We start from the raw sequence: 15,313 nt of genomic DNA on the forward strand, positions 1-15,313 counted from the left end.
TGAATCCTGGGGACCTTACGTCAAGTGACGAATTGTCAAAATGCACTAGAGTCCCCCACCTGATATTTTTAAATCCACCTTGCTGTACCACTTGTGGGCTTGGCTTTCAATGACTTATGGATTACCACTCCCCTCCCCCATAGCAGGATAGTCAGTCCTACGATGGGCGGCAGGGTCTATTTGGGGCTTGAATCCATGATAATAGTTGCTATTTAATAAAGTTTAGGGTAACATCTGAACATATTGTACGTGTTCATTTTCATACCACCATAAGGTGTGTGCGAGATTTCATTGAAAATGATCCAGCCGTTGAGGACGTTGCTGTCAACAAACTCCGTGACACGAGATTTTTTTCTATATAGAGAAGAGAAGAGATTATCAACAAAAACAAGTACTTCTCTTTTTTCGTCTCATACTGTAATCCTATTTTTGAAAAAGAGGCTCGAAAGATTTGTTACAAGAGAAATTCCTTCAAGAGAAAATTTTATTGTTTTCTCCACCGGTGTTCTTCCATTTCATTTCTTTACTGCTTCCTCTTGTTCGACTCCTGTGTTAATCTCAATAAGAATCGACTCTCTCCAGGAATTAATTCTTCCGACTCCTTTGTCACTCTTTGCCGAATTGAATCTTGTTACTTTTTTGCAACTCTTTATGGAATAGAATCTTTCTAAGTCATTGCAATTCTTAGCGAAATTAAATCTTTGCGAAACTGTCACTTTGCAGGGTTGAATCTTTAATAGAATTGAATATTTTCTCAATAGAATATTTGCGTACAGTCTTTCCCCGAGTTACAAGATACTCTTGTTACGTGAATTCGAGTTACGCGAATTTTAATTTATGACAGTTCAGAAGTAAAATCAGTATAATTTTCTATATCAATTGTCATGTGTAAAATTATTTGCATTTTTTTAAAGTTTTAAGTCACTTAAAAACAGAAATAACCCATTTATCTACACCAATTGCATCAAATACGTAATAAATTACATAAATGAACTAAGTTCAATCAATGCTCTTTATTAATCAAGTATATTTTGGCTATAAAACGTGATATTCAACATGCGCGAAAATTCGAGTTACGCGAATGTTTCTGGAACGCATTATTCGCGTAACTCGGGGAAAGACTGTATGTTGAACACACTTTTTCACTAAGTTCGAAGAGAAATCGTATTTTATCGTGTTTGAACATTAGTTTTCGATTACACTCAAGGATCAAGTGGACTTACAGTGGTATATTAAGCATTTCTTATAACAGAAACTTGTGTTGTTATGAGAAAAACCTATTAAGAAGCTTTGTAGTGCAAGGCTTCTACATTTCGATTATTTTAATCTTTAATCAATATCCTTTTATCTTAAATGTAATCCTTTCATCTTGGTTCAGATTTTTGAGGAGGTTGTAAAGTATATAATAATTCGTCTTTTAGAAGGTGGGATTCTTCTTCTTCTTCTTTGGCTCAACAACCGATGTCGGTCAAGGCCTGCCTGTACCCACTTGTGGGCTTGGCTTTCAGTGACTAATTGATTCCTCCCCATAGCAGGATAGTCAATCCTACGTATGGCGGCGCGGTCTATTTGGGGAATGAACCCATGACGGGCATGTTGTTAAGTCGTACGAGTTGACGACTGTACTACGAGACCGGCTCAAAGATGGGAAAGAAGGTGGGATTCATATAATTTCAATTTGGCTACAAACTCTTTTGATGGGTCGTATATATTGGCTACTAACCGATTTTCATGATGGTATGATTTCGTCATTATGCACAAGTGTATGCTATATTGACGAATGTTTCTTGCGGCTCAATTCAAATATTTCATCAACTCATGATTTACCAACTACTGGCTCCAATCGGCATCAAAGATGTAACACTCTAAGGTCGGAGCCGTACAGAACCGCTCGGAAAAATACGGAACCGAATGCAGCCTCTACTCGGCAGTAGGAAGCGTTGGCATCGTCAAAATCGGTGGAAACGATCAGAGCCAGTTCTGACTGCAGACTAGCCGCGGCGCGCTCCGTGCGAAAAATGACGACTCCAACGGGTCCAAATGGCTCTGGACGGCACCGAGCGGAGCAATTGGTTAGATTTGGTCCTAAGCGGATGATCGGAAATGGTTTTGAACCGTGAATGCGATTGCGACAATTCATCTCTCGTTGTTGCGTAGTTTCCAAGTGTATGTATGTATATATTTGTCTTCCTGTTTAGTTTCCAGACAGTTGAAGTAAGTATGTTTTTCCATGTACAATGTGCAATCGAGTCTACCCAAAATAGAATACAAAATTTAATCGAAATCTAATACGACTAAATTTGCATTCGATTCAATGTTTCTTAAGGGTCTCGGTTGCTGTGCGTACGTGTAGAATAAGTTTGTTAGATATAATGTGTACATAAATGTTCTTTTTCTTCCTTGGCACAACAACCGTTGTCGGTCAAGACCTGCCTGGACCATATAAATGTTAGTCTCGAAAAATATAGCGACAGAATTTTTGTTCTTCTCTGGAAAACTGCACACATTTAGACAAATTCTAATAATATATTTTTTTAGTTCGCAAAGCTTTAAACAATTCTCAAAATATTCTCGCATGCCGCATTCAAAATCGACACGGACCGCAAGTTTGACATACCTGGTTTAGGCCATGCGTTATGCTATAACCTAGCATTCGGTATACACATGGTGAATTAGTTTAAAGATGAGTTCTATAAAGAGTGAATATGTCCCATCATTTGAGTAAAAGAAACTAAGCTCTATTTATAAAGGCGCTCTATAATGGCGAGACTTGCTAGCCGGTCAACGAACTATAGTCTAAGGAAAACAATCCAGACAACCACAGAAGGTAAAGTTTGCAGAGAACCTTTGTGATTTGCAATTCTACTACCCGTTATTAAGATTAAAGTACAGTTAGAATTGTTCTTACATGAACTCGAGGACGGCTTTGAGCTGCGTGCCGCATTTTGCCAGCCCCTGGTCTAGAAGAATCAATTATAATTGTTCGTTCGTAGGGCAGAATAAGCGTCAAGTTAACTATTTAAACTTATTACAGCAGCACTTTAACGTATACGTGCGTCAATGTTAATGTCAAACCATGGCTTTCTATTATAGCGTTCTTTTAGTTGTAATTGTTGTGAAATATATTGCTTAACAATAACGATACCTGCATGAGAATGTAAATTTCTGTCAAAATAATAATTGCAGAAAAAACATATTTTTGAGTCTTGATCAAAATGGAAAGAAAATACCTAGTTTGCAATTTGTGTTCTTTTAAGTGTTGTCGATTTTTATTTTACCGATTATAGAACTACGAAGCATTGAGGACTTTTGAATGGCTTGTGTTTTGTTTATGAAATTGCACATATTACTACAAATTGTATCAATTTATCTGATTTTTTACAATAAGGTATGTGTATGAAAGTGAATGGTATATTTATTGTATTATGGTTGCTATGCTATGTTATGGTTGTTATGTTATTACTAATTACATACTATAGTCTGAACTCACTGGTTGAACTTCGATTGCCTGCCAATTATTGAATATGCGCTTTTTAGTAAGCACGTTTTTCCATTAAAAAAATCGGAAATTTTGAATAATACAGGACAATACAATAATAATAACATGAGATTTTTTATTTTGTTTTCAAAAACCGGCTTTTGCATACAAACGCATTTTTAATGATATGTCAGCCAACTATCGAGCAATCAACAAAAGGCATGCCAACTAAAAAACGTTCAACTATGAAATTCTGAATGTAATTAATTTAATTATTATCCTTTCTGATCGAATGCAGTGATTACCTAATTTTTAAAATGTAATATACAAAATGTCTGCAAACAAGTGGTAACTGATAAATGGTTCTGCAACTATACAATTGTAGTTTCCAGTATCTTGAACGACCAGACAGACATCGCATTTAGCTATTATTATGCTCACTTAATCGTAACGTGTGTGCTACTATCGGAACTCAGCGGTTCGTAAATAAAATGAGAAACATCAATTATGGTAGAGACGAGAAAAAAATGTTTTGTAATTTTGCTTGTAATTGTTTTTGCTAACTTTAATACATCTTTGTTATGCTTTGGTAAACTATTTTAATACTACTATTTCGAGTCTTTCTTGTGGAATTATTCCATCTCCTTTTACAAACATTTACTGTTTTACTATTTTACATAAAAAGCTTACAACCACTTGATTTGAAGCAATCATTGCGATGGTGTTCTATTCAACTTATAAACATAAATTGATGACATGAATATTGGGGGTAACAAATTCAATAATGATTTAAGAAATATTACAATAGGTAGAAGTTTTGTTTTAGATAAAGTAAAAAAAACTGTTTGTTCCTCATAAGATCTTCACAGTGATGGTCATAAAGAGATCCTTTTAAAAGGTAGATTGGACTGCATGGGATCTCCAACGCAGGGTTGGTCGAGTAATTTTGCCAGGTCAGTCTGTTCGGTGGATTAGTTGGTAGATATTGAGAACAATAAGCTAACTTTTGCTTGATGATTTCTGTCTGTCTTTATTTGATTCATCACAGTCTTATTCTGTCTGTCTTATTCCAACTTTGTTGGTTTATGATTGCTAACATATTTGTGTAGGTATATGATTGAATTTATGTTTGTATGCGTGTGACCAAGCTTCTGTGTATGTTTTCTTTTTCAAACTTCCTCACATATTTTTTCTTATACGCGCTCTCGCTTTCTCTGCCCAGTTTTATGTGCATTCTTCGATCCCGCGAAGATCGCTGTATTAACGTTGCCGTTGATGCTGCTGATGAGAGGTCGAACGCCTCGGTAACTGTAAACACGTCAAGAAAGAAGAAAGCAAGCCAAAGAAGTGGGTCATGTTATAAAAAGGCAAGTTCAAGGCAATGAGTCTTTTAGACGGGCGGTGAAGTTCGTACAGAAAAGAGCTCAGTGGTGCATAGCAGTGAGTTGTATTGTGGTGTTAAGAAACATTGTTGTACCTTGCAAATTTTCAATAAACTTAAGGTTTGTTCTTGATGGAACATTTAATTACTTATGTTTGCGATATATCTGTTAGTGATCTGTTACCATAGCTGTACATAAGGTGTTTTCGAAATGTATGTTTACAAAGGAGAAAAATTTTCAAAACTATTTGTTTTGTTCAATAGTGCATCGGTTATGAGTTATTTGAAACACACCCAAATAGGTTGTGAAGATTTTCTAAATAAATGAGTGAATAATGCGATTTTTTGAAATAGAAAATAATTCTTAACCGGGGAAAAATTAACTTGTTCGGTTAGTTAGTGCACCAAGTTGAAGAAAAAAAAACAGTTTGTATTACGTTTTTGTAGTTTAATACTTTTGTCATATAAGTGCTATTTACTGTGATGTGTGTGAAAGTATATTTTGTTTTGCTTCCTATGTGATAACATAAATATGTAGCTAAAATTAAAAAAAGGCTATTATGCATGACCATACATTATTAAGCATGCCTAATTATCATAGAATATTTTACTAAATCAGCCCCACAAGCGCCTCCGTATGAAAAGATTCCGTTATTGTGGTAATTGATAAAAAGCACATTGGAAAAGAATATGCTTCTGGACGGATAGCGGTCAGCAGTTATGGGAAAATGAGAAATCTTTTACAGTTATATTTTATTTAGGTTATGGAACGGGGTTCCGCTGTGTGCCATTTTTAACCCACGTAGCTGTTGGACTTGATTTTAAAGCGAAGAAAAGCAAAGCGTAGAACACGTAGAAAGTATATAAAGCCTCTGTAAAATACTTTTGTACACTTATTTTGTGTGTGTAATTATTGACGTCATTATGTATATTTAGTTGGACTTGGATAAAAATTCAACAGAATATTTGATGAACATAGAAACAAACTAGCATCGAAGTGGATCTTGACCTTTTTTTGGGGAAATTGCTGTGGTAAATTATTGAAACTTTCTCTTTTGCCTGACAGTGATATTTTGTCTGCCTATTTTGATTCGTACCTACATTCGTCATGCAGCAGCTCTTCGTATTACTGTAGCAGCATCCAAATATTACACGAAGTGTTTTTTTTTTTCTTAACTTCAGTATAATAGTTAAAATATTTTGCCACATAGTAAAAGCATTTCAATGATGGGTTGGAAAATGAAATATTTGGCAAATTTTTTTCAATTTTCGGATTTAAATTCTAGTACTTCAGTCTTACCTATGGGTGCTGGATGATAGTGTTAACATAATCTTACATAAAGACTCGATTGGATGAATGTTAGTGTTTTAAAACTGATTGCCTTGGTATAGATTAATTTTATTGGCACGTTCGTGACTGTAAAAAGTTTTAAAACAACAAAATGAAAGAAATAGATCGATTAAATTGAGTGGTAAGCAGTGTTTTTCTATATTTTCTGTGGCAGCATGTCTATTCATGTAGGTCATGTCTATTATAAACAGTGGACCACATAAAACATGTTTGAGAATGTATAACGTGAAGTAATAGTAATTCACTGTCGAGAATAAGTTTTTTGTGTTGATGAGTGGTTTGATATAATTAAGGAAGCAACAAAAATCAGTAAACATGTTCGCTGGTTTCTAGGTTTGAATGATCTCCAAAAAGAGAAAGTTTCCCTTATGGGTATTATATCATGAATTTTGTCCGTCATCGTTGTATTTACTTTCTGCTTCATGTGGAAGTGAAGGTGCTGTTTTTGGTAGTTTTTTGTGGTTGGTTGGTGCAGATGTGTTATACACGTATTTTAAAATATTTTAACATTTGCCTAATGCAATATAATATGCTTCGTTATATTTCCCAGAAAGATGAATCATAAAGTTGGAGCCAACATGCTTCTCTTGGGGCTAGTATTGAGTAATCTAGTGATATATACCTGGGCATATCCGCAACAGTATCAACAGCACCAGTTACACACAGTGGAGCAGAGAAAGTTTGCGGAAAAACCAAACGCCATTAAGAAAGTGGCACTCGACGACCTCGATGAGATACAGACTAACCAGATACAGGAAGGCGGTTTTTCGTGGTCCAACATGCTTGGACTATTGATGCAAATGATTTTCAACGGCGGCGGAGGAGGCGGCGGAAACGTGCCAACAAAATCTGACGATATTGATAATGGTGTGTCAACCTTTGGTCAATCACCATGGGCAAACGTGATTTCGGTTGGGTTGAAGATCATTACTACCCTGCTAGGAGGAGGTGGTGCAGGGGATGGTATTGATAAGGTTGATAATGGAGGATCACCGATGCAGGTAAGCAATCTAACTAATTGGGACAATCGTACATACTGTAAACGTGGTGGAGGGTGATTAATTATGCAATATATTTATGAACATAATACAGATTTTTGCATAATAACTTGCAAACGTCCCTCACTAAAAAGATCTCCTGCTACTCATTCACAATAGTTTAGTAGCCTAACAATATTTGAAAGTAGATGAACATTGACTATGGATAAGAAATCGTTGTGAATATATTTTTGTTTTAAAGACATTTGTTTATTATTGACAGTCTTTAAAAAGTAATGAATGGCAAGGTCACACATAGCAGTACGCAGCCGAAAATAATTAAATCGACAATTGACTTTTATAAAAAAAACCCGCAAAGTTCACTCATGTCCTTTTAATCACCATAACCCTTTAAAAGATTTTGTAGCATATACGAAAGGTTTTACGAATTTTATCATCTCAACCAAAATATAAACGACATTATATTCATGTACACATAATTTTCAAGTCGAAATCTGTTGATTGCAAGAATGGAATAATGTTGCATGTATTTTGTGTCGCTCTACTCCTTTATCATGATAAAACTCAATGTTCTCTGGGTCATTATATTTCTTGTCAACAGCATTAATAACTGATCGCAAGACGATCAACAGTTATCACATATTTTATTTTTGACAGATGTTGAGGTGTTATGACTCGTAAAATACTGTAATAATCATTCATGTATGTCTTAAAAGGGCCGGTCTGGTGGTACAGTCGTCAACTCGTACGACGTAACAACATCCCTGTCATGGGTTCAAGTCCCGAATAGACCGTGCCCCCAGACGTAGGACTGACTATCCTGCTATGGTAACAATAAGTCATTGAAATTCAAGCTCACTTCACTAAGTAGGTACAGACAGGCCTTGACCGACAGCGGTTGTTGTGCCAAAGAAGAAGAAGAAGTTTGTCTTAAAATTAGTTAGGATTAGTCAATGGTAATTTTTATTTTGTAATGCTTCATAAATCACCCATAAATGTTACTTGCTCCTTGGCTTGTCATTATTCAAATACGATCTTCAGTGATTATCATCTTTTTTCTGTTTCCTTCTTTTTGTAACTATGTATCTCCCAATTTTCCTATTCGGACTGTCAATTCTCTTAACTGCTATCAGATTTAATTAGATGGGTGAGATAATTAGGTTCATCAAGTCGTTTTGCATATTTTTTCACTCTCGCCTTTCATTTTCTCGTATTTGTACTGGCCTAATATAAATATTCATCGGTTCCATTTGATATTTGACAACCGTATTTAAATGCAGTTTGGCCTTTTTATTCTGTATTATTTGAAATAAATTTACCTCGTTTTATTTAAAAAATTATTAGCATTAGAACATTTTGTTTCGCTTGATTAACATTTCGCGCTTTGTACTCTAGTGTTGTAAAGTGTAAAAAAATATTTTAAAAGTGTTAAACATATAACACATACCTCGGTTTGAAATAAATTAGGGGCAGTAAAAATACATCCTAGCTGTCAAAATAAAATTCGTGGGCGATCAAATATGCAGTGCACATCGCAAAATGAGTGAGTTCAATCAGTAGGGGGTCTTCTGATTTTTTCCCAGATATTTTGCATTTAACCTTTAAAAAATGGTGATCTTTTAAATAAATAACTGCACTCAATAACATTAAATATAAAGATAAAATAAAAATACGAAGAATCCATTTTCTCGTAAATTAAAAACAAAAAACCATTTACTCCTGAATAAAAACAAAAAACCAGTTCCAGTTCGAATTGGACAGTTTTGTTTACAGGGTAAAATAATTAAATGATGTCTTTTTTGCAAAAACATAGTTTGTTTCAATATCAAAGGTTAAATTAATGAGTTATACCATTACAACTTATTCATGCTCATATTCTTATTTCTTATTTTGTTTAAATTGCCTGAATTGTACTTGAATTTTTGGACATTTTTACCCTTTACCCCCCCCCCCCCCCCCCCCCTTTACTCTACGATCACCACAGCAGTTTTTTGCAAGTGTAGTTTAATATAAATTATTTCCTCTGAACATTTAGAACGTTTTAGCTGCCGTATTCACAGCCATGTTTGGCGCCAAAGATCCGGACCAAGTAAATACGATGGCAAAACAGGCTGGAGAGGTATGTATTATTGTAAATTATATGTTTTTTTATCTCTATCTTCTATGATAATAAAATTTTCTGTAAAAAAAAATGTTCCGTTTTTAGTGTATTATATAAATGCATTATCTTAGGTGAATTAGTTATCTTGTTGATATTAGAGCTTAAAATACTGTAAATCAATCGTAATGTCGCTCACTAATACTAATGAAAGCGTTGTATTTAAAAGGTGGGATTTGTTAATTAAATCAATAACTCATTCACACAATGATTAAGATGACGTGGCGTTTTTGAGTAAGTGAGATTATTTAGAATGAAATCAAACAACTGAATGTATAGTTTGCCCTATAATTGAATATATATATATATATATATATATATATATATATATATATATATATATATATATATATATATATATATATATATATATATATATATATATATATATATATATATATATATATATATATATATATATATATATTTATGTATATTTATATCAGATAATTGAAAAAAAATATGTTTTCAAGATACAATTTTCTAAATTTTTAAGATCCGCAAATAAGATCGTACCCCCGTATATGTGGGACTGGCCATCCTGTTCGAGGTATTCAATGAGAAAAGATAGATAAGTCCATTTACGGTACAGGCAGACCAAGACCGTCCATGGTTTTTATGTCAAACAAGAAGAAGAAGTAAATTTTTTTGCTGAATAAAGTCTCAATGGATCCACGCACAAACGGTTTAAGTTTATAAATTTTTGGCAATACTAGATTTGTTTGATGTGCATTTAAGCTTTAAAAGTGATATAAAATGAATTTTTACTCATTAAACAAAGTCTCAACAGTTACTCAGCTATGCTACTTCATAACTTCATAACTCCGTGTGTATATTACAAAAGTGAAGTAATAAACATATAAAAGTTTCAAATACATGATTTATCATTACAGTTCATTAATATCGTCGTAAATTTGCTGGATGCACTTAAGACGTCATTTTCGCATCGTTCACTGACTGCACGTAGTATGGGAAAGAAGGATGTGATCAGTGATGCTACTGTTGCTAGTATAAGCATGATGAAAGGATACGTACGCAGCACGCGAAATGCAGATGATCGTTGCATGCAGAAATTTCTCTGTGAAGCTAACACTGACTGCATGAGCGCAATTGGAGGATCCAGCATTTTTTGTCAACTAGGATCGTGAGTATTCTGTGGATGTTAAATGATTTATGAACATTTAACATTATTGTTTTACATTGAGCTTTAAAATTATACTGTCTTATTTTTTCAGATATGCTACGAGCTACATCCTAGAGCGACAGACAGGTAAATCGTTCGAAAACTTTTATGAAGCTGGTAGGAATGGCCGTTCCGGATTCGATTGCCGACAGCTATACCTTGAATGTAATGAAGTGTAAATCAAAGCGATTAATTAGAGAAAACAAGAAAAAAATGGCAATTTGCTAGGCGAATGAGAAAAATTCAACACTTGTTTTTGATCCACATTTATACAAAGACAATACTACAGCTGTCCAGGATCGATGGTAAAAATGGCAAAACATAATTTTATGATTCCTGCCGTCAAAATCGATAAGCCAACATGTAGCTTTTAAATTTATTTTATATGTAGAGGTAAAGAAAAGTTTTCGTGTCCGTTCTATTTATACTTATTTATAAACATCCTTTATTTATTTGGCTATAGTTCTGTAGTTTTCTGAGCAACTAACTAACATGTTCAAATTCATCATGCCGAGCAATAAAGTGAGAATTTCAACATAGTGCATGTTTATCTATATAAATCAATCACTTATCCAAGCAATTCTCACGAGTGATAAACTAAGCTAAAAATAAAATAGTTGATTATTGCATACAAATTCTCCATCTGTGTGCCGCTCACAATAAAAAGACACATCTTTTACCAATTTAAATTTATGAGATGTACCATGTAAAACTACAAACGAGCCTTTCACATACATAAAATCACGACACAACTACCTATCCCTGTGATAGTTACTAAAGTGAACACTATTTATTGCAAAATAAAAACAAAATAATAGACCAGGAACAATAGCACTTGTTTATTCTTTACACCCGCTAAACATTACAAAGGATTGGGGTAGTCCTTACCCGCTAATTTGAGGTGATTTGGTTTTGAAGTCCATCCCAATTGACATTTTCGAGTTCTAAAATCATGGTTTCGAGCTATTTCCCTTAAACTGGCACCATAAACTTCCCTTAAACTGCACCAGTTTATGGGACTTTTAGTACAAGCTCTTTAAAATCGACTGTGATGTGGCTTTCTGTGACGTTGCTTTCATCTCTATCCTTAAGGATATTACGTAACGCGTAATATGTGCCTTCTTTCATCGTCAAATATTAAAGCAAATGAATCTAAAAAGAATTGAACGTTATCATCCGATAGAAGAAGGTCATAGGCACGTACAAACGCAAATTTGAAACATTCTATGTGGTTTATCACACACAAATCCACAATTTTTTGTACTTCGAGAAACATTCGAGCAGATTATGGTTAAAAAATTAGAACAAATGTCAGTCCCAAATAACCAAGATACCGAAACTGCCACCTATTTCATGTACAAAAAATCCAGTTGCATCAAACAAAGCCAAACACTGTCAGTTTGGTGGGTTAAACCACACGGCCACAGAAGCGGCCTCTTCAATGTTGTTAAAGTAAGTTTTTATACACGTGTAATTCATTTGCTAAACATGTTTCACCCCTATATGTGTTGAATTATGCAAAGGAAGCGATTAAACGTGTGGGTTTAAGTTCATTTGTTGTAAAACATATTTTTGTGTGTTTGTTTACTTGCAAATGGACTCATTCATTTCGCTGGTCAGTGCACAGTTTATAGATTTATAATATTGCCGAAGTTATACTGTGATGTAAGTGAATGAGTTAAAGCAGGTGTGTCAAACTGGCGGCCCGCGGGCCGCATGCGGCCCTTGTCAATGCTGAATGCGGCCCGCAAGTATATTTTGAGAATTGCTAAAATCACTCCAAACCAAAAAACTGTTACTACTATTTGTCGAAGTGTATTTAATTTTCCAGAGAAGAATTATCATTTAGATGGTATATTTATCGAATCTAACATGAATGTACCCATAACATCTCATAAACTTATTCTACACAATCGTACAGAACAATAGAGACCCTTGAGAAACATTGAATTGAATGCAAACTCAGTCAGTATTATGTTTCGATTAAATTCTGAATATTAGCATAGTATTGTGCACACTCGATTGCACATTCTATATGGAAAAATAGATTTGCGACTACCTTCTACCAACGAAAAAGTAATGAAAATAACTTGAAATAACTTGACACACACTTGGAAACTTCGCAACAACTAATGATGGATTGTCAGAATCGCATCCACGGCTCAAAACCATTTTCGATCTTAGCTATAGCAACTTCGAATCCGGCCAAATCAAACCAACAGTTCCGTTCGGTGCCGTCCGAAGCCTATAGAGCCGTTTAAAGCCATTCGGAACCGTTGGAGTCATCGGTTGTCGCACGGAGCGGCTAATCTACAGTGAGAAATGGATCCGGTCGGTCCCACCGAATTTGACCATCTCAATGCCCCCGAGTGCCAAGTAAAGGATTCATTCGGCTCCGAATTTCTCCGATTTGCACGGCTCCAATCTTATAATGTTACATCATTGATGTTCGATTGGAGCCACTTCTGTTTTTTGTCATAATCATGCCACCATCAATTTTAATAAAAATGATTGTAGCCAAGTTGGAATTTTGTGTACTCCACATTTTGCAAGACGAATTAATGTGCTTTTGAACATCCCCAAAAATCTAAACCAAAATGATATGATTACGCTTAAGCCTAAAGTATTTAGATGAAGAATTAAAATAATCGAAATGCTGAAGTCGTGCGATACATAGCTTATTAATAGATTAGCTCACACAGTCCATACCTCAATTCGCGAATCATCTCCCTTCAAGTGCAAAACAAGATTTGCCAATCTTTATGGGATCACACACCATGAATCTTCGTCAGATAAAATTATCGTAATTTAACAAAATTATTCGTAAAATATGGGTTTTTGTAATAAGAAATGCCTCCATACCACCATATACCACCATATATCCCTTCGAACTTGGAAATTAGCGAAAAATAATGTTTAAACACGTTTTTTTTACAATTTTCCTCTTGATCTATCAACAAATTGCATGCAAATATTTTTGTTATTCATCCAGCGGTGGATAGCTCGGATGGCTTGAAAAAGATTCGCAACAGGCTGGTAGACTTCCCCTACCTCAGTGAAAAAGTGTGGTTGAGTGATATTTTCTAACAGAAGTACCGTGTTAGAACGCGACTAATGAGAAATTTCCTATTTTAATAATAAGGATGAAAACAACGCATGTGACTTTAAAAGTACATTAAACTTTTTTTTTTAAATAAAAAAGTGCAAAATAAAAAAAAACATAGCAAATTTGTAAATAACAAACTATTCCAGATTTGAAGCGAGGATTACAAAAAGTCAATTTGTTTTACAATAAAGATTTTAAACAGTATTTTATATGAATACTAGCTGGCCCGAAAAACTGAGTTATTCATAAAAAAAAACTAAAATACAGGCGGTCCCCGAGATACACGGTACCTCTTATACGCGGATTCGGAGATACGCGGTTTTCTAAATTTGACAATTCTTTGAGCAAATTGTACTGACTTGACACATCAATTGCAAATTGCCAAATAATTTCCGTTTTGATCGAATGTTAAAAACTATTTCAAAAGGTTTAAATCAGTTATAGTCAGTCAGAATCATATCAAATAATTCACTAAAACCGCCCCCTACTTGCAAAATTACACGAAAATTTGTGATATTTTAGCTGGAAATCACGAGATTCGACTTACGCGGAAATTCGAGATACGCGGTATATTGCTTGCCGTTTTCGGTCCCCATTAACCGTGTATCTCGGGGACCGCCTGTATACTACTTCGAATGGGGTAAAAGTAAGGTTCAGCCCTCTACGCTACGCTAGCGTTACGCGTAACGCCCGTTTATCACAAACCCAAGCAACATTTATGAACGCCTGTTTTAACCGTCGTGGATGAGCAAATTAATAGATTATCCCCAAATAGCCAGAATTGATTAAGCAGCTCATTTTGGCACGCTAAAGATCGCTGCTCTAATTCGCCTTTTGCAGTAGATAAATAGCATTTAAGTTCTATGTGGGTCTTTCAAACAGCGCCTAAGCAGCTTCCTTATGCCACGATGCCAGGGATTATTTTTCTTTGTGTTTTATTTTCAAGCAAGCGTCATCGATTAAAATAAACAACAAGATTTATTTCGTTTAAACACATATGTATATTTTTAAATCCTTTGTATTGATGAATTACACAAAATTTTACACAATTTACTGATAATTCACAATCACTTCACTCAATATTCATTCTTCAATTAACGAATCTAACTTGTGCAGCAGCAATGAGATTATTGCCGGTGTCCGTCTTTGACACTTTGACAAGAGCCACCTTGTACCGATGTCATGCATTAAAAAGCTATAAAGTTCCACCAAGTTCAGTACCCTTTCTTAACAAGCCTTTAAGTTCCATCATGAACCCTACTCATTGTGCTAATCAGCCGCAAAGTTCCAAAGAGTACCATGTGCCTGTTAAAAAGCTCCATAGTTCCGCAAAGTACCGTCTATCTCTTAATCAGCCACAAAGTACGACATCGGAACGATTTTTCGTTAAACAGCCCTAATTCAGCTATAAAGTACGAGCTGGCTATTTGGGTCATGTCTTAATATTGCTTATTTTTACATGATAATTAGAAAAGCAACAATTTTTAACCAAACATTAAAAAGGACAGCAATTGCTAATAAAGGCAACACTCATTGATAATTCATGAGTATAAATAAATTACATTATTACTATTAGGCTATCATTTTTAACAGCAATCAGAGTTGTAACAACTTCACGTATTATAATTATAACAATCTTACACATAAAAAATGGTTAC

General features: G+C 34.6%; 1 protein-coding gene across 5 annotated transcripts; it reads left to right on the top strand.

The window, feature by feature from the left end:
* Positions 1–4,854: 4,854 nt before the first annotated feature.
* Positions 4,855–11,378, top strand: LOC1279726 (uncharacterized). 5 transcript variants are annotated; one of them, XM_061656993.1, is made up of 5 exons: positions 4,855–4,980; positions 6,761–7,211; positions 9,244–9,327; positions 10,233–10,510; positions 10,602–11,378. In XM_061656993.1, exons 2-5 carry the CDS (start codon positions 6,765–6,767, stop codon positions 10,726–10,728), a joined length of 936 nt encoding a protein of 311 aa, XP_061512977.1. In that variant the 5' UTR covers positions 4,855–4,980; positions 6,761–6,764; the 3' UTR covers positions 10,729–11,378. The 5 variants fall into 5 exon arrangements, with proteins under 5 accessions (XP_061512977.1, XP_061512980.1, XP_061512979.1 ...); XM_061656996.1 differs by having other exon boundaries at positions 10,260–10,510; XM_061656995.1 differs by having other exon boundaries at positions 6,765–7,211.
* The last annotated feature ends 3,935 nt before the right edge of the window (positions 11,379–15,313 follow it).

This window comes from Anopheles gambiae, chromosome 3 (genome assembly GCF_943734735.2).
Source record: "Anopheles gambiae chromosome 3, idAnoGambNW_F1_1, whole genome shotgun sequence".
NCBI lineage: Eukaryota > Metazoa > Arthropoda > Insecta > Diptera > Culicidae > Anopheles > Anopheles gambiae.

Bases quoted from the DNA above. Each gene is read 5' to 3' on its own strand.
- LOC1279726 (XM_061656993.1), top strand. From the start codon at position 6,765: ATGAATCATAAAGTTGGAGCCAACATGCTTCTCTTGGGGCTAGTATTG. The intron at 7,212-9,243 runs GTAAGCAATCTA...CTGAACATTTAG, and splicing joins ATGGAGGATCACCGATGCAG to AACGTTTTAGCTGCCGTATT. The intron at 10,511-10,601 runs GTGAGTATTCTG...TTATTTTTTCAG, and splicing joins ATTTTTTGTCAACTAGGATC to ATATGCTACGAGCTACATCC.